Below are 26,446 nucleotides of genomic sequence, written 5' to 3'. Positions count from 1 at the left end.
ACATACCGAAACTCCGCTTCTGCTCCTCTTCAGAAAAGGAGACACGGCAACGATCCATCGTGCGGCGCTCAATTTCTCCTCCCTGGCTATCTCCTATAAGGAAGGCAGGGAGGAGAAATTTAGCAGCGCACAATGGATTGCCCGATCGCTTTCTGAAGAGTAGCGCAAGTGGAGTTTCAGTAAGTTATTTCTTAATAAAGACTCTGCAATTTTAAAGTTTAATTTGTGTTGGTGGTTTTTTTCGATGTATAGTGGTCCTTTAAGCGTGAGAGAGGGGGAAGTAAGCCTTTTCATGTTTCCATACCCTTTGTGTGACCTAAAGCCCAACTCTCTATTGTAATGCATAGTGAGCTCTTGAGATTGTAGTGACTGATGCCCACACCCCTGGCTCTGTATTTGTTCATAATAGATATTGTTGACAATTTTAAATTACAAACACATTTAAAACAAAAAATATAACAACCCCTTTCTGCTTTTATTGCTCTGTAGTAAACATTACTTTGGGATAATGCTCCTCAGAACATTGCAGTGTAGCTTGGCAGGGAAATAGGAGGAAAAAATGATTCCTCTCCAACCATTGCATCCTGCCTCTCCAGGTGTTTTGTGCTAAAAAGCTGAAATTTGTTCATATGGCATTTTCTTGTTTTTATTCATGCTAACACAATGCATATTCATCTGTTCGCAGCTGATAAAACTAAACCTACCCTCTTTCGACAAGTCTTGCAGGAAGTCATCCTGAGGTACAGTTTCCATGACACTCGGCCACTTGTATCCATCTCTCCTGAAGATGAAAGCCTATTGCAGTCTTTTGATAGCATGCAGCTAATTGGACTGCCTGATACCGCAAGGATTTCTCTTTTTGTTCAGTGTGAAAATGGACAAAAACAGCTTTAGCTTGACTTATGCAGTATCCCAGACAAATACATTCCAAGCACAAGGGAATATAATGCCTCCTAATCAAGGCAAATAAAAATGTGTTACGGGAATATTTATCTTGTAACCTATTTCTCAGGTATTAAAGAAAGACAAATAAAGCATCCGGTTTAACAAGCTGCCTTGTTACAGATCTCCATACCAAGATACCTCATTCACGCTGCACATTGTGTACATAATATTTTATGCTACCTGTAGTATAAACTTTTCATCTCATAATATGGACAGTTGCATTACAGGACTTTTATTTCATATAGTCTGAAGTGAGAAGAAAATGATGAGAAATTGCATATATCTTGCTGCATGAAAATGTCTTGTACTTCAGATTTCCATTTCACTCCATACCTGAATGTAGATGCAGTTGTTAATTTTGGGTTGGATCCAAGTAGTTCAATACTGCAGCTCTGGATAGAATGGGATCTGATCACTTAGGGGGTTATTTATCAAAGGTCGAATCTTAGAGCTATGTGAGCTTTTCTAAACCTGAAATGGACTCACAACTTGATTGGTTTCTTATTTAAGAAGAAAAGTTGAATGTAAAAAATTGAAATCAGCGAGTTCGAGTTGTGAAACCTGTAAATGCGAATTAACCCAGTTTTCGTTGAAAAAAAATTCTTGAATCACTCGAATTGATCGAGTTTTCGAGCAAAACCCACAAAAAAAAACCCAACTCCCAACATCTTCAAATAGTTCAAGGGACCTCTGCCATTGACTACTACATGACCTCATATTTTGCTTGATGTATTTTCGGATTTCAGCTATTTTTTTTTTTCAGGGTTGGGGGTATAATAAATCTCGAAAAATTTATTTTTTAAAACACAACTCGAACCTTAACAGATCTGAAATCTGCCACTTTGTGTGAACAGATCCCTCTGAGCTGATTAAATAATTGGATTACTTAAACTAATCGGACTATGTGGCTTTATTTGGTCAAATCAAATGATGTCCTGTAGTGTGATCTAGGTTTAAATAAAAATGTCTTAAATTATATACAATGTAGTTTACTATAATATCAGCCAGATGCAGTTGTTTAATTGGCTGCTATGCTGGAGAAGGAAATGTATAATGATGCTTGTATCCAATATCCATTTCTAGCCCTTATTGTTAAATCTTTTTTTTTATAGTGCTTTCTGTTGCAATTCATGAATATTCTTTATAGGTCCACTAAACACTATTAGAGAGTGAATGAGTGGGTACATCTTAAAACGTAAATGTTGTTTGCTAACACCTCAGCAGTTATGGACAGGCTGCAATAACCAACAGGACTTGGCATGTACATGATAGAAGCAACTGGATGCATAAATTCTCACAAATTTAAAGGGGGGTGAAAACCACAAAATAAAATTTTTCCTGTGAAACTTTCATTATTATTATTTTGTTTTTAAGTTTAACTGTTCCATGGGTTTGAGAATAGACTCTGGCTTGGACCAATACATATTGGCTATATTATGTATGTTGTATAAGGTTTGCAAGTCTCTTTCATATAAATAGCAAAACAATTGTGTTGTTTTTTTTTTCTTTTTGGATGTTTTATTAACTTTAAATCTTGGGGCTTCAATTATTTAAAGCCACACATCCAGAAAACCACAGGCCCCAAGCATTCCACTTATTAGAACCTATATATATATATATATATATATATATTTGCCTGTTTTTAATTAACTTAAATAAAATTATGGTTTTAAAATAACCTATTGAAAGGTTCCCACTGTGCACTCATTTTCCTTTGGATTGCTATTGCTATTATTTATTGCTGTCTCCCATAGACTCCATTTTATCCAAATAATACAAGTTTTTAAAAATGATTTCCTTTTTCTCCGTAATAATAAAACAGTAGCTTGTACTCCAAACTAAGATATAATTAATGCTTATTGGAAGCAAAATCAGCCTTTCTGGATAACAGGTCCCATACCTGTGTGTATATGTATGTGTATATATTTATATATATATTATCTATCTATCTGTCTTTGGAGAACAATACTCTAGATTTTCTCTGGAGTTGTCACCGTTCTGACACATGCCTGATAAAAGTACATACATTCTGCTGATGGCATTTTTAAACATTAAACTGACGCATGGATTGTTTTTGAGTAAGTGAAATCTCATATTCATTAGTTGGGTTTAAGCAAACTGCCCGATAACATTACCAGCAATGGAAGTGCTCATATGAAGCTTTTTTATTAAGCAACAGCTGTAGTTGTATTGACTGAATGTGCCAGTTCATTTCATTTTAAGCCCGAGGGACTGCTTGTTAGCTCCCTGGTCGCCTGTGAAAGAGGATAATGTAAAATTAATGTATGAAGAAAAGCCTGCAATCTGACACTGTGGGAATGCAGGTGGTCTGAAGGGATGTACAGAAATTAAACCAACATGCCAAACCCTCTTTATGTTCCATGGAAAAGTGCCTACTTTCTGGGCTTTAAATGCCTTCTGGCATCCTAGTTTTATATGTCAATGCTCAAGTTTCCCTCTCCTGTACTTAACAAATGATTTGATCACGAGGACATCAATGGCTGTTAAAGCTATAAACAGTTGGAATCTTGTTCTGCTCGCTGAATTATGTAATGCTTTGTTTATATTTAAACTGGTTTGTTTGCAGTCCCATGACACATAATTAAATCAAAATACTGTATGAGACCTAGGCTTTCGGCACACAGGGTGAATTGCAGGCCTTTGGCCTGAAGCGTTTTATTGCAAAATGCCCCAAATTACGCTCCTTGTTTATTGTAAAAGACCTAAAAGCACTAGCACAGGCAGTTTGCGGCCTAAAAAAATAGGGATGCACTGAATCCAGGATTCGGTTTGGGATTTGGCCAGGATTCGGCCTTTTTCAGCAGGATTCGGATTCGGCCGAATCCTTCTGCCCGGCCGAACTGAATCCTAATCCTAATTTGCATATGCAAATTCGGCCAAATCTTTAAAAAAGGAATCGGAGGATCAGACGAAAAAAGTGTATTCGGTGCATCCCTATAAAAAAAAACAAAAGCATTTTCTTTATTGGGCTTGCTATATATTCTCTATATGATGTGGACTGATGACATTTAGTCATATAGTCAACCATTGGGTATCTGTTGGCATATAAATCCATTAATTAGCATCCCTATTTGGCCCAAAAGTTCTCTCTGAAAGTCAGCCAGCAACTCTAGTGTTAAAAGGGTGGTTCACCATTAAGAATTCTTTTTAATCAGTGTTTATTTTTATTTTTTTTATACTTTCTGAATTATTTGCCTTCTGCTGACTCTTCCCAACTTTCAAATGGGGGTCATTGACCCCATCTACAAACAAATGCTCTGGAAGGCTACATATTTATTGTTCTTGCTACTTTTTATTACTTACTACAAATGCTCTGTAAGGCTATACATTTATTCAGGCCCTTTCCTATTCATATTACATTATTTTTTATGCAAATCAATGCATTGTTGCTATGGTAGTTTGTACCAAAGCAACCAGATTGCTGAAATTGCAAACTGGGGAGCTGCTGAAAAAAAATCACACCAATTGCAGATTGTCTCAGAATATCACTCACTACATCATGTTAAAAGTTAATTTAAAGGTGAACAACCCTTTTAACTGACTATACAGGAAGTGTATAAAATGTGGGTTATTGACATTATGAAATTCATAGAGAGCTATATTATTAGCAGTCTAAAATATTTCAGAAAGGAGCTAATAGAAAGTAACATAAATTGCAAAAGAGTTCAGAGCACCACACTGGGTAAGTTTGCATCATGGATACAGGTTATTATGCCCTCTAGATCCTCCAAATGACTTGGTAGTCTGACTCTTCAACAGGTTGGTGGAGTAGCCATCTCCACTGCAGTAACATGAAGTATAACAGAAACCGGAGAGTCTTCAAATGTGAATTGATTTTATTAAAGCACTACATGTTTCGGACCTCTGGGGTCCTTCCTCTGGTGCAAGTTACAAACAGTGTGAAAAAAAAAATGACCTTTTAAACATTTCTTTTACCCATAATCCCCAGTGTATCCACAGCTCCATCTAGTTGATTTAATAAAATCAATTCACATTTGAAGACTCTCCGGTTTCTGTTATACTTCGTTTGCATCATGTCATATTTTGGATTTAGATCCCTTCTAATCTGCCAGATCTGTAAAGGGGCATGCAATCTATTATTGGAAATGGAGTCATGCTGGCTGATAGCTGACTTCTGCTAAACATTTTACCAATAGTTAGAGCCAGCTTTGACTAGCAAGGGACAAATAGAAATGGCTTAAAATAGTAATTACTAAAAACTGTTCTAGCAGAATGAAAGGAAATGGAATTCTAAGCAATTATCCAATACAGGAATTAACCCTTTTAAAGTTTTTTTGTTTTTTAAATATAATTACTGTTGGAAGTAAGATTTGCTTCTGTTCTCTAGTTCAACAATGTAGAAGTCAGGTGCCCCCCAGGTCTGTTCATCAGCTTACTTCTGCTACATTGATTTAGTACAATGAATGTAGAACGTATAAACAGCCAGACTGATCTGCTTTCAGTAGCAATTACATTTTAACATAACATTAAAAGCATTGTAATTTTTTAATCACTGTTTATTGGAAATAAATTACAGTGCATTTAAACCGCTGTGTATATGTCTGTAATAGTACATAATCACATTAATATACAGTTGTTGGTATTTTAGCCTGATTATACGGTTTTACTGACACAACCTAAACAATTTAAATAGACTTTGATGGAAGGACATTTTTGGGTATTTGTTGCCAAAGATTTCAGAGGAGTGACAGCATGCCCTGTCTGTCATTGCTCTTATGCAGGGCAATTATCTGTACATTAGTAATGTAATTATCTACCTTGCAAAAAACGAACATTAAGTAGTTTCATTTTCACAGTTTACTGTATTAAGCTCAAGACAATTGGCAAAAGGTATGTTCAGCACAAGCCTCATTGACTGATCACATTTTGTAAAAGAGGGTAAACTGCCCATTTAAATCTGCCATACTTGGGCCGATTCTGGCATCTGGGCAATTGGACCACAGGCCTATTAGAAGGACACTATAATTGGGGCTATATACAGTATATATACCTTTCTATTGTTCCATTCATTTTGGTTGACTACCTGAACGTTTGAAACAGCAGGAAGTGAAGAAGAGCTGTTGCTCCTTTATTTCTTTATCTGCAAGTGCACTGGCTGGAATTATGCATCAGCAGATAACATTTTAAAACATTCCTGATTAATAAGCTGACCAATATCAATGACACATACAATAGATAATCAGTCAGTATCATCTATCCAACTTACAAATACTGAAGATTACTCCTGATTCTATTGGCACCTGTATGGCCAACTTAAAGGGGACCCGTCACCCAAAAAAATTATTCAAAATCCTATTTTATCACATTAGTCAAGCAAAATGAACTTTAATTACAATGCATAAATTATTTGAATATTGTTTCCTTCAGTCTGGGAATTCAAAATGATAGCAAGCAGGCAGCAGCCATTTTGTGGACACTGTTGTTAACGAAAGACTTGCATCATCTCAGAATCTTGTTTGTGCACCAGAATGATGTCCATCCCCATGACCTGGCTACACAATTAAATGGTAAAGAGAACAGGGGAATGTAGGGAGAGCAGTGACATCTAGGAAGTGCTGAATGGAAAGTGAAAGTAATTGTCTGCCCAGCCTCTATGCCCCTGGCATAGAGGAGGGGCAGACAATATTTGATTGGCAGCTGAGATTTTTAAAAGAGTTTACAATAGCTATGAATGCTTTAATGAAAAATAGAAATTGGATTTCATGTTTAATTTGAAATGGACTTTTATTATACAGATTTTTGAGTCTGGGTGACAGGTCCACTTTAACATCAGTAGAACACATAGCACAAATTCTTTTTGTCATTTAGGACTTTAGCACACGGCAGATTCGGGAAGATTTAGTCACCTGGTGACTAATCGCCTCTTCTTCGGGATGACAATCTCCCTGAACTGCCTTCCGCCTGCTAAAATGAAAAATCGCCTGCGGCAATGCACTTCGATTCGGCTTCCATTTCCGAAGTTGCCTCACAAGGAAACTTCGGGCGACTTCGGAAATCGGAGTGCCACAAGTGCATTGCCGCAGGCGATTTTTAGTTTTGTAGGGGGAAGGCAGTTTGGGGAGATTGTCGCCCAGAAGAAGAGGCGATTAGTCGCCAGGCAACTAAATCTGCCCGTGTGCTAAAGCCCTAAAGGAGAAGGAAAGGCTAAAATTAAAAAAGTTTTATTAGAAAGGTCTATATAAATACACCAGTAAATTCTTAAATTAATGCTGCTCTGAGTCGGACCTCCTGTTTTCAGCATAAACCTCCAGGGCTAAGGCTTGAGCATGCTTTGTTTGCTCCCCTCTCCCCTCCCTGCTGTAATCTGAGCTACAGTTGTTTACTCAGGTATGGTAAAGCATTCTGCAGAATAAATATAGTGTTATAGCTTGCACTATTGTGGCTAATCTGTTGGCAATAAACTGCTTCGGCATCACATGACTTGGGGCAGCTGGGAAATTGACAATATGTCTAGCCCCATGTCAGATTTCAAAATTGAATATAAAAAAATCTGTTTGCTCTTTCGAGAAATGGATTTCAGTGCAGAATTCTGCTGGAGCAGCACTATTAACTGATTCATTTTGAAAAAATGTCAGTATCCCTTTAACAAAAAGAATTACAATATACTGTAAGAGTAGCCCTATATAGAGTTATCTGTAGCCTAAACTTAAAGGAAAACTATACCCTCAGATCGAATACTTACCCAACAGATTGTATATCATATTAAGTATTTGATGCTAACATTACCAAGGATAAAGCTTATTTTCCTGATAAGGCAATAAAAGTTTTGGGATACTGCACCTAAAGTGAATCATAAAGTTGTCCAGACAGTAAAAAGCATGTCACTCACTTTAAACAGCAGGGACTGTAAGAAAAACCTACTTGGCAGCTGCAGCAGTACTCAGTCAAGCAGTGGTAACAGATTAAGTAAGTGGCTAAATCCCTTAAAGTTGGATCTCTCAAGTAGAGCACTAAAAAGATGTTGGACCTTCCTGTTCTTTCCTCACACAGAAACTGCATTAGCTTATTTTGTTGCTTCAGCTAGAAGAGCTTTATAGCTAAAATTGTGTGCTGCTGACATATCCTTCGAAAATAGTCTCCTGAATTTTAGGGAAAAATACGTTTTTGGGTCTGAGCTTGAACTATTAGTTAAAAATAATTCAGAGGATAAGGTCAGATGTCTGTCTCCATAGGTTTACTAGATGCTCTTGTTGTTGAGATTTAGGGGTCTCCTAATAATGCAAACTGGAAGCCTTCACCCACAGGAAGTTTAAAGTGGTCCCTTTGGAATTGGAGATTAATCACTTCCTTATTATGGGTCCTCCAAGTAGTAGAGGCTGTTCCATAAAATTTAAATTTTCCCCTCCAACAAAACCTGTTGAACCCCTTTGAGTTGTGCAACAAAGTGATTCAGGAATTCTGAGGTTAAGGGGTACTAATTCCACTATCTCACAGATTGTTTCATGGTATGTTCTCGGATTTTTCATGTTCCATAGCCAAAGGGAAATCTCAAAACCATAATAGAATTGAATTTCCTCAATCAATTCATTCTAAAGAAAAGATTTAAGATGGAGTCTATAAGTTCTGCTAGTGTAACATTTCGCAATGACCTCCATAGATAGGCAAAACACGCCCCACAGGTCCTACAGTTACGGATCATCTTTAGTTCACAGCTTTGCCTATGGTATGTTATGGGCCCCACCAAAGTGATGGTGGTTATAGCTCTGTTTATTTCAAAACTCAAGGCATACCTAAATTCCACATTTAGAAGGTTGACTAATGCAAGCAGAATCAGCATCTCACTCAGTTTTTTTAAAAATTTTTTATTTATGGATTGCTATCTACCTGAAGATGCAGGAGGATATTGGGGTTTGATGCCAGAGCTGGAGAACTATAGCTAACTGATACCCCTGCCCAATGTAAACCACTGGCTGCACTGTGGGATAGTGTGTCTGTGCCAGTGCTTGATGTTTGTATATGCAGAATAGGAACATATAAAACATAAAGAGAGTGTAATTTCAGACAGCAAGATGATGACGTGATGTGCCAGAGTAATATGAATGGCTGAAAATACCTCTGATGTGGTCCTGTAAATGGCTGGAATAAGCTCATTGTGTACACACAGCCTGTTGTGGGGGAAGGGAAATGTGGTTAATCAGTTACAGGCTTTGTCTCCAATGTTCATGCCTCCTGGAATAGTTTAATTGAAACCTCTTGTAGCTGGCGCTGAACTTCAGGGCACGCCTCTATTTTTATACAGTGAATATAACGTTTTTGTGTGTGTCTGTGTGTATAGGTTTCAAATATTCGGGTAGTATTTATAGCAATCGCTCTTGGCAAAAAGTGTTAATGCTTGTTGCTTTTAGAGAAAGTTTTCGGATTGCTGTGCTGACCCCTGAAATGTTAAGCATATTTTTGCTAGAGATGGCACTATACAGTCGCACAGTGCTTTTCAGAGGCAGATCTGTAACTGGGAATGATCAATAACCTAAATATTAATGCTGAAAACTATGTGTAATCTAAGAGGCAGTTTTTGACCCAAAGACAAGTCTTCTTTGTAGCTAAATTATGGATTTCCCAAGTTCTTCCATCTGGAGTTCTTTATTCTTGCATGGATAATTACAGTAATTGTAGACTTTAGCAACATTCTGAAAGTGTATGCTTTGCTGTTTACAGGCATTGGGTGCTTGTGCCAAAAGCCCAGGTATTCCTATTAACTATAATGGGTGTTCATTATGCCTCTGCATTCCTTTTTCCTTAGGAAAACCTGTGTCCCCCTGCGCACCCAGTGTGCCTATGTTGTCTAATAATAGTAAATATTGAATTAAGTCCTTTCAAAGTTTGACATACTGTGTGCAAAAGTAAAATTTCTTGAATTTAGACAAACTTATGTCATAAAGTATATTATATCCATTAAGGTATTAACACATGCAGCATTTCCCATAAGTGTGCCAGCCTGGATTTGTTGAGCATTTTAGTCACGGATGCAGGAAGCCCAGTGGTGCTCTCTGAATAGTACTTCCCTGTGAGTAGCTGTGTTTTTATCGGTATTAAATGCCACTGTATTATGTGCCATAATACATATAACAATATGCAGTAGTGTTGCCCCACCAATTTTTTGCTTTTCATGTATGTTTCATACATGTTTTAATGTTTTAAGATTTTATAATAATGAAAGAAAGACACCTGCAGCTTTCTGTAGGTTGTTAATGTGCCTATATTAAAGTAAATATGTGTTCTCAGTTTATATAAAAATACTTTTAGGCAGTGGCGCCAAAATAGTTAATTTAAATTATTTTAATATAGGGGGGCTTGCATGCAGTAAAGCTTTCCTAAAAATGAATCTAGGTTCCAGATTACATCTTGGAGATGCTACCCCCCAAGTGAAATTGTTTATTGCCTGTGGCAAAGTCCAGGCTTTGCCTGTTAAGAGTCCATGGAGCTCAGGCATGTATGTTTATTATAACAATACAGAGTGATTGACATGTTATCTGTTACCTGGAAAGAATAGTAATATTCTTGTTGTTATTTTGTTGATCACTATATATAATGTTTTCTATTGCTTCAGTTTTCTCATCTGAAGTGATTTAAATACCTGTAATAGCAAAACCCATCAACATTTTATTCAAGATTTTCCTTGCATATATAGTATTTGATTACCTGACTTGACCTTAAAGTCACCTGAAACAAAATTACTTGACTTTTGAGTTGCCTGAAATAGCAGTTCCCATGACCAGCATCATATTTATCACTTTATGTCACTGGACACCAAACAGTAACACCAAAAAAATTTGTGTTTTAAAGTAATGAAAATATCATGTACTGTTGTCCTGCACTGGAAAAACCAGCTTCAGAAACACTACTATAGTTCATAAAAACAAGCTGCTGTGTAGCAATCGTGGAAATTGAAAAAAGGCTGTATGGCACAGGTTAAATAGTGGATAACGGATAACACCATTATGTTCTACAGATACTCTACAGAGCTTATTTGCTATCTGTTGTGTAACTTGAGCATTTTCTCCTTTGAACGGCTGCCCCCATTGCTACAAAGCAGCTTATTTTTTATAAACAATAGTAGTTTTCTGAAGCAAACACAGCAGTTTTACTCTTGCACTATTTTTATTACTTTAAGACACTTAAATTTTTTGATGTAACTGTTCCTTTAAGGAAAGGGAAGCAAATTGTGACATCACCTATGGTCTGCAAAAAGGATGTCACTTTGCAGCAACAACTGGTGCACAGCTTGAACCCAAAAGTTTTATAACAGAAGGCTTTATAGAGGGATTTATATCGAATAACCTAAGTCCACACTTCATTGGCTGGGTGTCATAGCATTGAGGAATGTTGATGTCCTGATGACTGCTGTGCCTGAACTAAGTACTATAGTATATAACCTTACAGCAAAGAATTGCATTTATGCAGGATTTTGAATTTGAAATGTATGTATGATAATAATCATTTACACATTTCACAAAAAAATTTGAAAATATAACTGGGGCTCTGAACAAGTAGTCAACAGACATTAGTATAAAATAATTTTAGCAATTTATTGATAAAAAAAGAATATAAAATCCATCTCATGATCAGTTCCTTAATTACCTACAATGGTGCTTGATAGATTGTAAACTCTTTTAAATTCTCATTATTTAAGCATAGATATGACTTAAAACATTCTTCACGCAAATTCTAAAACTATACGAGAACCCAATTAATCAAATGAATCAAAAACAAAAGCTTGTTTATTTATTTATTGAAAATAATAATCCAATGTTGCATTTTTCCTTACAGACCAGCTACAGCATAGGGATGTTGGTGGGCTTCCTCACACAAACTGCCTGCATAGTTATTACACTACAAGCCTAGAGCAATAAAAATAATTTTATCCATGTCTTACTGTACAGATATCATTAGAACTGAGGTGTGATATGATATCTGGGAAGTATGGCCAAGGAGCATTCAAAACAGCCATCCTCGCACCATGGATATGACATTTTTGTCAACTGGACAGGTTCACTCAAACAAATGGTAATAAGGTTCATATACTATGGCCCCTGGAGAAACTAAGCCCCCCCCCCCTAATTGTTCATGCACTTTTGTTCCGCTGTGAACATTGTGCCAGATAAAAAAAAATAATAATCTAGTGGGATATGCAGAGTGCAGCATTTGCTGCTGTAGGTCAACCCTGTCCTTACCACCTGCCTACATATTTCCTGTGATCAATTTTATTTTCAAGAGAGCTGTCATCACCTTAATGATGCCTCATTTTAGATAACGAACAATAGATATTTGGGCAATTTTTTGTTATACAATGAAATAGTATAGTGGCCAAAAAAAGGAGAGATTCTTGAAATGAAGCAAGTAGAGGGGTTCTGGCTGATATGCCTCCAGAACCTCAAATTTATCATATAAAGCACCAATTCATCCGCAAGTTCAACAACTGATGACTCCCAATTTAGGTAGGATTGCAGACATAAGTTCTTTGCTGCCTCCCCCCCCACCAAAGAAACGGCGAACCAATTTAGGTGGTAATGTGCCAACTGCCCAATCGTGAATTTCTGGCTAATAAACCTTTATTCATATGTGATGCATATTAATTAATAAATCACCACCATCACACAACTTGAGAATGGTACAGGGCAGTGCCCTTAAAGGGATCCTGTCATCGGAAAACATGTTTTTTTTCAAAACACATCAGTTAATAGTGCTACTCCAGCAGAATTCTGCACTGAAATCCATTTTTCAAAAGAGCAAACAGATTTTTCTATATTCAATTTTGAAATCTGACATGGGGCTAGACATTTGGTCAATTTCCCAGCTGTCCATGGTCATGTGACTTGTGCCTGCACTTTAGGAGAGAAATGCTTTCTGGCAGGCCGATGTTTTTCCTTCTCAATGTAACTGAATGTGTCTCAGTGGGACATGGGTTTTTACTATTGAGTGCTGTTTCTAGATCTACCAGGCAGCTGTTATCTTGTGTTAGGGAGCTGTTATCTGGTTACATTCCCATTGTTCTTTTGTTTGGCTGCTGGGGGGGGAAAAGGGAGGGGGTTGATATCACTCCAACTTGCAGTAAAGAGTGACTGAAGTTTATCAGAGCACAAGTCACATGACTTGGGGCAGCTGGGAAATTGACAATATGTCTAGCCCCATGTCAGATTTCAAAATTGAATATAAAAAAATCTGTTTGCTCTTTTGAGAAATGGATTTCAGTGCAGAATTCTGCTGGAGCAGCACTATTAATTGATTCATTTTGAAAAAATGTTTTTCCCATAACAGTATCCCTTTAAAGACAAATTAAAATTTCTATAATGGACTGATGAAAATGGTGACTCAGTTACACAAAAACATTTACCTCCATATTCATTCTCTCTCTCAAATCTTCACCTAGCTATTCAATCCTACCCATGTATGTAAAGCTGGCCATAGATGTTAAGATTTTTAAAAGATCTTTTCGTTATCGTAAGACCAAGCTTATCTTGAAACGATCGTTTAAATGTACGATTTTGTCCAACTAAAAAGACCATTTCAAGCAATGTGATCTAGTTGAAGCTAGGAAAACTGAGGGTAGCTGCCTGCTTGGCCCTGCAAACCATTGGACAATAGATAACTTTCACTGTGACCGATGAAAATTTTCTAACCTGGCCGATCAATTTTCTGACCGATGTGCGAGCGTTCGATTCCCACTAACCTCACGATAATTTGATGATTTGTTGGATTGCACTGAAATCTGTCGTTCATTAAAGAAAAATCTTTGCGTCTATGGGGCCTTTAGTCTTTGCCTCCAGAACATCAGGACTGATGGGTGGGTGTTGGCAGCGAATTGTTTGGCCATTTGATTAGCCATCTTCATGCTCTGATTAGATATGATGAGGCATGTACATTTGTATAAAATACAATAGGAAAACTCACTTTTTATTTCAATTATTCTTTGGCCTCGCTTTTTATTTTAAACTTCAATGTCTGCCATGTAATACATATTTTGTATGCAATGAAACTGTGCAAACTGCTGTATCCCCCCCCCCATTTGCACTTCAATAATTGTTTAATAAAACCTGAAAACATGTAGGTATTGTATGCCTTGGGCTAAAATATGTAATAATCATTTTTGCAATGCCAATCAGAGAATTTAACAAAGGCCATGTTGCTGCAAAGCAAAAATCCATTAATCAGGGCTCTGAAGTAGCTCTTTATATTTTCTCATGAAACAGAAACAAGCTTGTCCATAAAATGTAACATGTATATTGGGTTGTAGTGGCTATTAAACTATATTAGATTATTTCACCAGATAATAAGACTTGTGTATAAAGAATTACAAAATATCTTTGTAGGTTTCATGATTAGATGTTTTGCAGCTGGTATTACATTAGAAATGTGAAAACATGTATAATTTGTAGACTTTTACATATAGCTGCTGTGATATTATTTATTAAAAGAATACCAGTACAGGTATGGGACCTGTTATCCAGAATGCTCGGGACCTGGGGTTTTCAGATTCTGAATTCAGAGCTTTCTGGATATCGGGTTTCCGTATAAGGGATCCTATACCTGTACTGTATATATAATGTAACATGCCACGACAAAAAAAGGGGTATCCTGACCTTTACAGAATCTGAATCTTTTTTTCCGGGGGGTGTATGTGTGGTCATTTGATGTACTGTCCTGTAGGCAACAGACAGACTCAGGACACTGACATATTTAATGTTACACTGATGTATAAGGAAAAAAAGTAGTAGAAAGTCATACAATTTATTTTTTTCAGCCACGTTTTTTTTATTCACTAGCACTTGCATATTTAAGGCAAAAGCAGGATATTCAAGTTTTGTCGTGGAAGAAATGTCACACAAGAATGAAAAGTCACATGCAGAAAAAGTTCACACAACAGAGGACTTTCAAAAAATAGACATACAGTATACGTTCAGAAGAGTCAACATTTCAGCCCGATTGTGAGCCCTGATTACTCACAAGTGGCTTCTGGTAGTGAAATTATTCTAAAACATGGTAAAAGGCTTTGTTTTTTTTAATCAAATAGTTTTGGGCATCTCTGATATATGATAGTAGTCTTGGGAAGGAAAGCTGTATAATGCTACTGTTGCAAAACTTAGAACAATACAAAATGTATATAACATATACAGGTATGGGACTTGTTATCCAGAATGTTTAGGGCCTGGGGTTTTCCAGATAATGAATCTTTCCGTAATCTTCATACCTTTAGTCTACTAGAAAATCATATAAACATTAAATAAATCCAATAGACTGGTTTTGCTTCCAATAAGGATTAATTATATCTTAGTTTGGGTCAATTACAAGGTACTGTTTTATTATTACAGAGAAAAAGGAAATAATTTTAAAAAATTGGTATTTCTTTATAATGGAGTCTATACGAGATGGCCATTCCGTAAATGCTGAGCTTTCTGGATAACGAGTTTCCAGATGAATAAAGATATATACAATTAAAACTTTCACTCATAATTACTGAAGTTTTAAATAGTGTGGACATTTTTTTTAAAGAATTATTTCTCTCAGCAACATTCCAATATCATTAAACATTTTGTATGGTTTTAAAGTCATTTAATAAAATAACTGTTTTTTAAACAATATCTGTCGCTTTTATTCTCTGCCCTGGTGCATCTGACTGTTAACGCAATATAGAAGAAGTTAGCTAATAATGGGCAATTTCAGCCGTGGCATTTTGCTGCCTGTGGGAGATTGCTGCTCCAGACCAGAGCATTCTGAAATACCGCTCACGCAGTGTGGTTTAATAGCGGGAAACTTCCTCCTTATGGATTCAAAAGTATTTTTGGGCATTTTGTTGACTGCAGGCATTTTTCAAGCTGGACAGGCTAATTTTTCTCAAACTGGCCGGCAAATTTCACTTAGGACAAGCAGCGGCGAATTTGTTTGCCGGCCGCCCCTAGGCCGCGAGGTCCGACCAGGCCTGCCTACACTTCCCCCTTCCCAGCGCGGCGGCGAAAAAGCGCCGGTGCAGCTGGTGTAATTGAATGGGGATGCACACGTCCCCATAATGCAGCTGGGAGGCATGCCGCCCCTATTTTTTGCCGCCCTAGGCCCGGGCCTATGTCGCCTCGCCACAAATCCGGGCCTGAGGACTAGGTCACACTTGGCGTTTTTATTTTGCGTTATTAAAAATGCACGGTTGAGCGTAAGTACGCCAATGAAACCACACACGCATTATATGTGTTTTTCAGCCTGCATTTTACTTTTCCCAACATGCATTTCTGTTTTTTCTCATTCCCCACAATTCCACTCGAAAGAACATTAGTAAACTTTTGTGGAAAAAAAGCCAAGCGGAAAAGCAATGTACATGCAAAATGTAGCTGTACAATGTACCAACATACAATTCCACAAATACGTATGTGCGCAATCCATCTCATCAGAGTTTGGCCGCCATAGACGCAGATACGCAACATATTTCGGTGAAGTGTATTTCCAAACTTGCGGATCCCATATAGCTCAATAATATGGAGTTCCCTTGGCATTTCTGCTGAAAAACGCAAATAGTGGCAGATGTTAGCTTGCAAGGGCCCCATAGGAATTGCTATAATGCATATTCCATTATTTTCAAAAGGGTTTCATTTTGTGCAGATTTATGCTCGGTTGCACGTTTAAAGGCAACGTAAAAATGCCACGTGTGACCTCGCCCTTAAGGTTGCCATAGACGGGCAGATTTAAGCTGCCGATATTGGTTTAAAGGACCGATATCAGCAACTTATCTGCCCGTCTACAGGGCATTCCAACAGGCCCAAAAATCAGTCCGATAACAATCGGACAGGTTTGATTTTCCCTTGTGATCGCGGACAGCATTGGCTAGTTGATACGTTTCTTGTCCCGACGGCACCCATTTCCATTGTTGTAATGCGATAGTTAGCCTTTGTTTGTCTGATATCGCCCTGCCTTTGGTGGGCATATCAGGAAAAGATCCTCTTGTTTGGCATTCTCACCAAAACAAGCGGATCTTATAGTCTGTAATGTTACTTTTCTGCAAGCATTTGTCACTTTATGGCTTCCCATTGGCTTTAGTCTTGAGTGGCAGTCAGCTGAGGAAGTGATATCAGATTACCTCTGTTGCAGGATATTTTCTCACCTTCCCAAATCCCCAAGATTCCAGCTGCTGAGAAGTCCTAAAGAGTAGGATCAGTGAATGCAGCATTTACTGTTCATGGTGTTGACTTTTGGTCTCTTTTCTTTTTTCTCCCTTTTGTCTAGACGAGCCTTGTTACTTTACTATCCAGTGACAAAGTTTGGTGCATCCATAGGTGCTGTTATTTCTATTTTTCCATTGGTTGCAATAGTATTAAATTAAAAATGATAGTAGTATGCCATTGTGATTTAGGTGTAGAGTCTAATGTGAATAATGCATAATCTCTGTAGTGTGCTGCGAAATGTTGTTATTATAGAAAGAATAATACAGACCCTTTGAAATTGTAGCAGTTCTCTAAGGAGGCTGAAGAACTGGAAAGATTGTTATATGTTGCATGCTCATGGGAAATCTGCCGATTTCTCCAGTACCAGTGTATTGTGATGTTGCGAATTGCAATATTCCTGCAACAAGGTTTCATTTAACATTTAACCTCTAACTACATTGGCAAATCACTTCTTTCTTTCATTTATTTTTCGTTTCCTCTGTTTTGCAAGAAATGTATTCCTCCTGAGTAAGTACTGAAGTTTGAAATCTCTTCTGGCTTTACTGGCTGGGCAACATGCTTTCCTGAATAGCGTTTGCTACCTTTTCTGGTACCACATGAATCTGGAGCACATATGATGAATGCAAATTAGTTTTTCACATGCCTGCATATTTTGTTCTTAAATAGAAACAGGTGTTGTTATGGACCCTTTATAGTTATTAAAGTAGGGATGCACCAATTCAGTTAAGTATTCATCCAGGATTCTGCCCTTTTCAGCAGGATTCGGACATTTTAGCTCTCTTTTTTTTCCCTACAACTCGCTGATTTGCATATGTAAATTAGGGTTCAGGTTCTATATTCAGCCAAATCTTTCATGAAGGATTCGGGGGTTCTGCCAAATCCAAAATAGTGGATTTGGTGCATCCCTAATAAAAAGTCTAATTGTGAGGCTGCAGTAATTTTTGCTTCTCACAAAATTTTGTCACCCACTTGAAAGCACTTGCCAAGCTGGTAATGTAACTATCAAATCTGTTTTACATTGTGATTGTCAGAATTGCACATTACACCGTTCAAGCAATTCCTGCTAATAAGAGAAAATAACTCCTCCAGCAAGTACTCCAGTTGCCATGATGCTTTTCACACTTTGTTTCTCCTTCTTTACAGGTGGTGCCTGGAGAACTGACTACTCCGACATTGTTTCAGTGGTACCTGTAGTCAGAATATACCACCACTTTAAAGCTAGTTGTCCTGCAGCGGGTCGGGTACCCGGGGGTTACCCTCAAAAACCTGCGGTCCCCTGCGGGGTGCGGGTAGAAGTTTTGGTGCGGGTATAGACATGGGATCGGCGGTCCTGCGGGTTGCAGGTCGGGCCGCGGGTCTTTTTTTTTACTCTTTTTTTCTGGTCACGCATACTTGCGATGACATCACTTCTGGTTTACGACAGCACTTCCTGTTTTACTCCTTTTTTTCTTATCACGTCTACTTCCCATGATGTCACTTCCGGTTTATAATGATAGCACTTCCTGATTCTTAATGGGCAGTGGGTCCGGGTTGCGGATAAGGTACTTGCGGGTCGGGTAGCTGGTCCAAGCTGGTAAGAATGCGGGTTGTGGTTCCGGATTGCAGGTTGCGGGTACGGGTCCCAAAAAATGGACCCGTGCAGGACTCTAGCACAGGCATTCAAAATAAATATAGACTGGGAAGCTTTGGTTGCTTCTCAAAACATATAGAGTTCAGCCTATTTGGTCACTTCCCTGTGCTGTATGATCTAGTCTTCTGCTGATAATAGATTTATCTTCAGCATTATCCAAGCAGAAAGTCATAGCTCTTTATTACAGCCATCTGTTTTATTTTAAAGCTTCGGATAGCATATCGACCTATAAAAGCTTGCTGAGAGCAGTGTCACAAGGATTGCTTTAGTCAAATTACACAGCTAAACCTTGTGTCATAAACATGTGGAACTTATTTTTTGGCTTTCTCCCCATCAGGCCTAACCTCTGCCTTTAACCTCCATCTCCAGTGATTGCTTTTTGGCAACATTTCAGACTCGCATTGTTGATTGCAAAAACCTTGGCAAAAGTGCAGCTTGAGAGTGTTAAACAGAGTCTACTGGTACCATCTGAAATGTGTTATTTTAAGGTTTATAAGAGTCACATTATTTTAACGATTTGGTTCGACCAGGCACAATCTGAATCTTGCTGAAAAGGGCAGATACCCAACCGAGTCTTGGATTTGGTGCATCCCTAGTTTTTAAGCACCAAGAAAACCCATTATAATAACCATTAAATTCATTTTTTTGTAAGCTAAATTGTGTATTTAACATTTATAATTCTCACTGGGATTAGTAAGTGATCATGATCTCTTTTAATACCTCAAAGTTTACTCACACAACCATAATAATTACCAAAAAAAGACATACAACTAATTTAAAATAAAATCTTGGCTTTTGAGGCTGTTTACAAAAAATGCTGAAATGTGCATTTTTGGCCAAAAACAGTGGTGACAGATAGTTCCATTAAATGTAGCAATAGATGGCATGGCTAATTCCAGGCATTTCTCTGGTATTTTCTCCCCCCCCCCTTCCCGCATATGTGTCCTAGAGATACTGCATGTTCTACTACACTACATAAACATGGCAGGGGATTCAGATGGAAAATAAGGGGAATACATCACACAGTGACCAACGTCTGAGCCATGCTATAATATCAGCTCATGTATTTAATATCTGTGTAGATAAACAGGAAGCGTAGAAGACTATTATCTATTTCTTTGGTGTCTCACATGCATATTCTGCAGAAGAATGTCACTCAAACTCACTCTAATGACTTTAAATTTGTAGGCATTTTGTTTACAATACAGAAAAAATGTAGACATTATTAACTATTATTTACTTTGATGCTATTAATTACTTTTATTACGTTGCTACACAGGGCTTACCAGCTTTTAATATTGTTTTATGTTGCATGAGTATTTTATAATGGGGCAAAATCAATTGCAAGCTGTGCACTCTTCCTCACAAATAAATTTGGGTCTATTTAATAAACAAATAATAAAATGTATGTAAAAACACACACACACACACACACACACACACACACACACACACACACACACACACACACACACACACACACACACACACACACACACACACACACACACACACACACACACACACACACACACACACACACACACACACACACACACACACACACACACACACACACACACACACACACACACACACACACACACACACACACACACACACACACACACACACTGATATTGTATGCTCTATTTCATTAACAGAACAGATATTTTTCTGAAACTGAAATATTTAGAATGTATTTCTTTACCCTTAAATATAGTTTATTAATATTTAAACATTTTTTGCCCTCACTTATTAACTATTCATCTAGTCAATAACAACTATTAGCTGGCTTAGACAAGCCCAAGAGCATTATTTAACTAACTCACAATACTCACCCCAGCCAAGCCTTTGAACTATCCCTTTCAGGCAAAACGGTATTCTGGTTTTCATTAAATTTGTGCAGCCAAGGTAAAAACCTATTAGCAAATCTGCCATTTTCACAGACGACCCAAACCAGTAAATCCACGTTAAATTAGGAATCTACCATTTTGTGAAAAGGTCTAGTCACCCAGCAGTTCATAGATATATTCTCTTGATTCTTCCCTCAGGCTACAAAATAATTGCCTGCAATATGCCAGGAAAATTTCCCATATTCTATTTATTGCAAAGCAGAGAGAGAGCAATAGTTTTTCCTCACTATAACTCTCCAGCTTGACATTCAAACGTTATTCTGCAGAGTGTCTTCAATATATCAAACTTCTGGTAAAGGGAAAAGAATACCTGTATACCTTCATAGAAGGAAATACGCATTTTTGAATACTAATGTCTTCTGTGCCACAATGGAGCTCCAATTGTTTATTTCATTCTAGTTCTGCATTCCTGAAATATACTATTGTGCAGTAAATATCTTTCACCGTTTGGAAGACTGTTACATCATTTTGTGAAATTTTTAATTGTAGTATTTGCCAATGCTTGAAAAGACTACCGTTGTATTTTATCCTGCATAGAGAGAATTTATTTAAATGCATACAGTGTTTAATGTAAAACTGCCTTCAGAGTAAAATAAAAAGTAGAATATTTACTTTACAATGATTTGACGTGGGTAAATGCGCAACTTTCTCACCTCGCCTAAGTTGCAGCTTGGTGGTTACCAGGAGGCTGCCCCTAACTGTACCCACTGTTAATGCAAAACCTTGGTGCAGTCAGTATTCCAAGAGCACCGAGTACATTCTCTTAAAGGAATTGTTCAGTGTAAAAATAAAAACTGGGTAAATGGACAGGCTGTGCAAAATAAAAAATGTTTCTAATATAGTAAGTTAGCCAAAAATGTAATGTATAAAGGCTGGAGTGATTGGATGTGTAACACAATAGCCAGAACACTACTTCCTGCTTTTCCGCTCTCTTGGTTTACACTGGCTGGTTACCCTGGTTACCAGGCAGTAACCAATCGAAGACTTGAGGGAGGGTCAATGGGTCATATCTGTTGCTTTTGAATCTGAGCTGAATGCTGATGATCAATTACAAACTCACTGAACAGATATGAACCATATGGCCCCCCTTCAAGTCGCTGACTAACTCAGTTATAGAGCTGAAAAGCAGGAAGTAGTGTTCTGGCTATTATGTTACACATCCAGTCTCTCCAGCCTTTATACATTAAATTTTTGGCTAACTAACTATATTAGAAACATTTATTTTGCGCAGCCTATCTATTTATCCAGTTTTTATTTTCACACTGAACTGTTCCTTTAATGCACCTCACTGAAGCAATGTGAATGCTAATATGCCTCTGCCATACAGTTCTCATAGTCATTCTGTTTGTGTGTTCTGTAAATGACTTTTTCTTCAATTTCTATATTTTTCTCTTGCAGAGGATATTCAACTCCTTTTTATACACAGAAAAGATTTCAAATGGAGAAACTGAAGTTCAGCAAGTAAGTAGCACTATGTCCTTTTAATTTGTATATGGAGGATTCATCAGCCATGCTGTTTGTAGTAAAACGAACATATTCTTATTTATTTTCAAAGGGGGACATGCTTTTGATACTTCAACATGTTTTATCTTTTTTTCAGGGCTAGATTAAATATTAAACTGTGTTTCTTTATCTACTTCTAAATACTGCAGCTGAAGAACTGGTTAAGTGTGAATACTGATTTTCCTTCAGACTTTGTCTAAAGTTTGCTCCCCTCAGTTAGGCCTCCTAATCTGAGACTGTAATATAAGTCCAGTGAGATCACCCAGAGTCCACATGACCATCTTTCAGTACTACAGCAGCAAGATTTTTGTATTTACTGGCCAGATGTTGTGTGGATAACTTCTTGCAAATGATTATACTAAGCTATGCTTAATATGATTTCTATGTAAATATAACAATAAGGCTTAAAAAGGTGTAATCATGCTTTTTATAAACACTTGAAAGGCCAAGCCAATGAAGCATTTTTTTCTTTAAAATCTGTTCCAAATATTCTTAAAAAATACAAGTTTTGCTTAAAAGGATACTGTCATAATATAAAGTTATCTGGAAATAATATATTCCGTCGTCCGGAAAGGCTTCCATAGATGTTTTATCCAAATAGTTAAATATTTTTAACTGTTTTTCTGTTATAATAAAAAAGTACCTTGTACTTGATCCAAACTAAGATATAATAAATCCTTATTGGAGGCAAAACCAACCTATTCAGACCCAAATTATGGAAAGATCCCTTATCTGGAAAACCCCAGTTCCCAAGCTTTCTGGATAACCGGTCCCATACCTGCAAATAAAATGAATGTGTTAAAATATATAACTATAATATAATTTTATAATGTATAGTGGTATAATATTGTAAAATATATAGTTTACTTCTGAAGTAAGTTATGATTGCTTCTTCTAATAAAACAAAAATCTTTACTTGGCAGTGATTCCAGACTTAAGCTGACCATGCATGCATAGATAAAATCATATAAAACAACACAGCCACTAGACACTAGTCCATTACTGAAAAAAGCCCATTTACATTTACTCTGCTTCTGCATAGACACGTATTTGCCTCACTTGAATGTTAACCCCCTTGTTCAACAAAAGTTCAGTCAACAGGGTAATTGCCTATTGCAGTGATTATGGACCATTCTTGCTGTATAAGGCTTTTGTAGAATGTGACACCCCTCAGCCATAATTTGCTATGTTGAAACCCACCTGTAACACCCTAGGTAATGGTGTATTTCATGCAGAAACACTTATGTATTCTATCTGAAATCTGCCTGTCGATTGAGTTGGGGCTGGCTGAAAAATACCTTCCAAATATAGAATTTGGTTCAAATCAAAAAAACTTTATTCGAGTTTAATAAACTCGATTCGAGTTTTTTTTCCGCTGATAAAAACTTGAATGTCAGGAAGGCTGCACACAACACCAAATTGATCCCTGGACCTCTCCCATTGATTTAAAACAGCAATTCGGCAGGTTTTAGGTGGTGAATAGTTGAATTTGAGTTCTTAAAGGACCAGAGTATGTTAAATCTCGAAATTCAAATTAAAACTCGAATCAAGTTTGGATAATTCACAATTCGAATTTGAGAGTTTTGATCAAAAAAAAAAAAAAAATTTGAGAATTTGAATTTTCTATTCGACCCTTAATAAATCTGCCCATAGTGTCAAAACACTGACAACTACCCTCCGGTGGCCCCTGTAAGTCTCATATACACGGGTGGTTTTTCCTGCGCTCCCCATCGTTTCGCTTTCTTCCATTCAGCCGCAGGAGTAGATGCACTCAATAATTGTGAAGGGGGCTGTACTCCCACAGATGCATGTATGCACCGAACGCATGTGAAATGCAACATGTTGCGTCCCACCTGCGTTTGGCGCTTACATGCGTCTGTGTGAGTACAGCCCCCTTTACAATAATTGAGTGCATCTACTCCTGCGGCTGAATGGAAGAAAGCGCAATGCAGGGGAGCACAGGAAAAAACGCCCGTGTGTAAGAGCCCTAAGAATGTTTTGAAAGTACTAGCACTTGTCAGGAACTCACATGAGTTGTTTTGACAGCTAGAATCACCTAAGTACAAAATTAAACCATTTTTAATTAATCTGTTAAAATAATATTTTTTCAAAATCACTAAACATAGTTTACATGAATTGTACAAAATCATGTAAATAAGAGTAATTGCCTCAGTTGGCTTGAGGTAGCATAGTTCTTTTAATTATACTTTGTTTCAACCTTTTTTTTTCTGGATACATTCCTGGCATATCGTTCTGGAGCGCAGCCAAACCCCTTTTGGGGGAGGTGTTTGTAATTAAATTATAATCCTTTCATCCTTCTTCCCATATTCTCCATATGTTTGTTTCGCTAGCAGATTTTAAGCAAAGCAGAAACGTATTGATTAAAACCTTGAGGGAAGCACTATCCCACACATTATATAAATTACATTGGAATGATTCCAATCAAATTTCCTCTTTAAAAAGGGCATTGATAATTTAGGTTTCTTTAAAGTAAGTGTCCATGTTGTTCATTGACAAGTAGACCAGAAAACTTTGCACCAATTCATAGAATTTAAAAACTGTATGTCAGAAAAGCCATCTAGTCTGTGTTTCATATAGACCAGGCATTCTTAAAGCTTTGAAGCTAGTTTAACAGGGCAGTCTATGCCAATATATGTGTTAGCTACACTGGTGTAAGACTTTTATGGTAAGACTTTGATATTTTAAAAAGATACTGTCAAAAATAACATGTCCGTGTTGAAATACACACAATCACCCCTTCTGAAATGTGCAGTTAACTTTCTCTTTAAAGGGATGGTTCACCGTTAAGTTAACTTTTAGTATGTTATAAAATGTCCAGTTCTAAGCAACTTTTCAGTTGGTCTTTTTTATAGTTTTTTATTTATTTGCCACCTTCTTCTGACACTTTCCAGCTTTCAAATGGGGGTCACTGACCCCATATAAAACCAAATGCTCTGTAAGGCTACAAATGTATTGTTATTGTTGTTTTTTTATAACCGATCCTTCTATTCAGGCCCTCTCCTATTCATATTCCAGTCTCTTATTCAAATGAATGCATGGTTGCTATGGTAATTGGGACCCTAGTTACAAGTTTGCTTAAAATGCAATTTGAAGAGCTGCTGAATAAAAAGCTAAATAATCCAAAAACCACAAATAATAAAAAATGAAAACCAATTGCAAATTGTCTCCGAATATCACTCTCACTTGCCAATAGGTCTTCTGATATGACAAATGAGTCTGCAACTGTTAGCTCTAAGGGTCAGAAACAACGGATAATAGATATTATGTTATTTTAACCTCTCTGTATCATTATGCACCAATACTTTATTTTTTAAAGATGTCTGACACAGTACAGTAGTGTTTTGTCATTATGAGTGGTTTTATGATTTGCCTTGTATGATGTAGTTAGCTGTTAGGGTAAAAGGACACACTGGACGATTTGTCGCCAACGTTTTAAAAAAGTAAATAGCGGCGACAAGACGATCGTCTTTTTTGAACAGACGATTCACAGCGACTATTGCCACAGAGCGATTTGTATCCCATTACTCTGTGCGGTACGTGCTCCACCCAAACCGGAAACGGTTTGTGCTTCCCGCTGTAACCTGGCGTCTTTACGTGCTTGCGTTCTTGCGTCTTTACGTGCTTGCGTTCTTGCGTCATTGCGTTCGCATTGTAATTTGAATACAATTGCTGCTACTTATCTGTATGTGTGTGCGTGTCTAGGAGATTTCAGTGCTACATGCTATTTCTGATAAATCGCTCGGAAAAGGGTCTCATTGCGTTTTGGAGCTACAGGCAATTCACAAACGCGCTGTGGGCACAGGAGCTGGCGTCTTTCATTTGGTTTTGTTCAGAGACAAAACGAGCGATATGTCGCCGCGATTTGCTTTTTAAAAACGTTGGCGACAAATCGTCCAGTGTGTCCTTACCCTTAAAGGAACAGTTCGGGGTAAAAGTAAAAACTGGGTAAATAGATAGGCTGTGCAAAATAAAAATATGTTTCTCATATCGTTAGTTAGCCAAAAATATAATCTATAAAGGCTGGAGTGACTGGATGTAACATAATAGCTAGAACAGCCTATCTATTTACCCAGTTTTTATTTTTATACTGAACAATTCCTTTAGCGCAGGGGCACACGGGCAGGTTCCGGGAGATTTAGTCGCCTGGCGACTAATCGCCTCTTCTTCAGGGCGACAATCTCCCTGAACTGCCTTCCATTTGCTAAAATGAGAAAATGCCAGCGCAATGGCACTCACGGCGCTTCGAT

At 37.4% G+C, this 26,446-nt stretch overlaps 1 protein-coding gene across 1 annotated transcript in view; it reads left to right on the top strand.

Annotated features, from left to right (window-relative positions):
* The window catches only part of cachd1.L (cache domain containing 1 L homeolog), a 94,343-nt gene that overhangs the window by 20,427 nt on the left and 47,470 nt on the right, over positions 1-26,446 (top strand). Inside the window, exon 2 of the mRNA XM_018258236.2 lies at positions 22,074-22,136. Within this exon, the coding sequence (XP_018113725.1) occupies positions 22,074-22,136 (63 nt within the window). The remainder of the gene's footprint in view (positions 1-22,073; positions 22,137-26,446) is intronic.

The sequence above is a fragment of the Xenopus laevis genome, chromosome 4L (assembly GCF_017654675.1).
Source record: "Xenopus laevis strain J_2021 chromosome 4L, Xenopus_laevis_v10.1, whole genome shotgun sequence".
Classification (NCBI taxonomy): domain Eukaryota; kingdom Metazoa; phylum Chordata; class Amphibia; order Anura; family Pipidae; genus Xenopus; species Xenopus laevis.
Note: the sequence above shows the minus strand (reverse complement) of the source record. Positions and strands in the feature narration are given on the sequence as shown.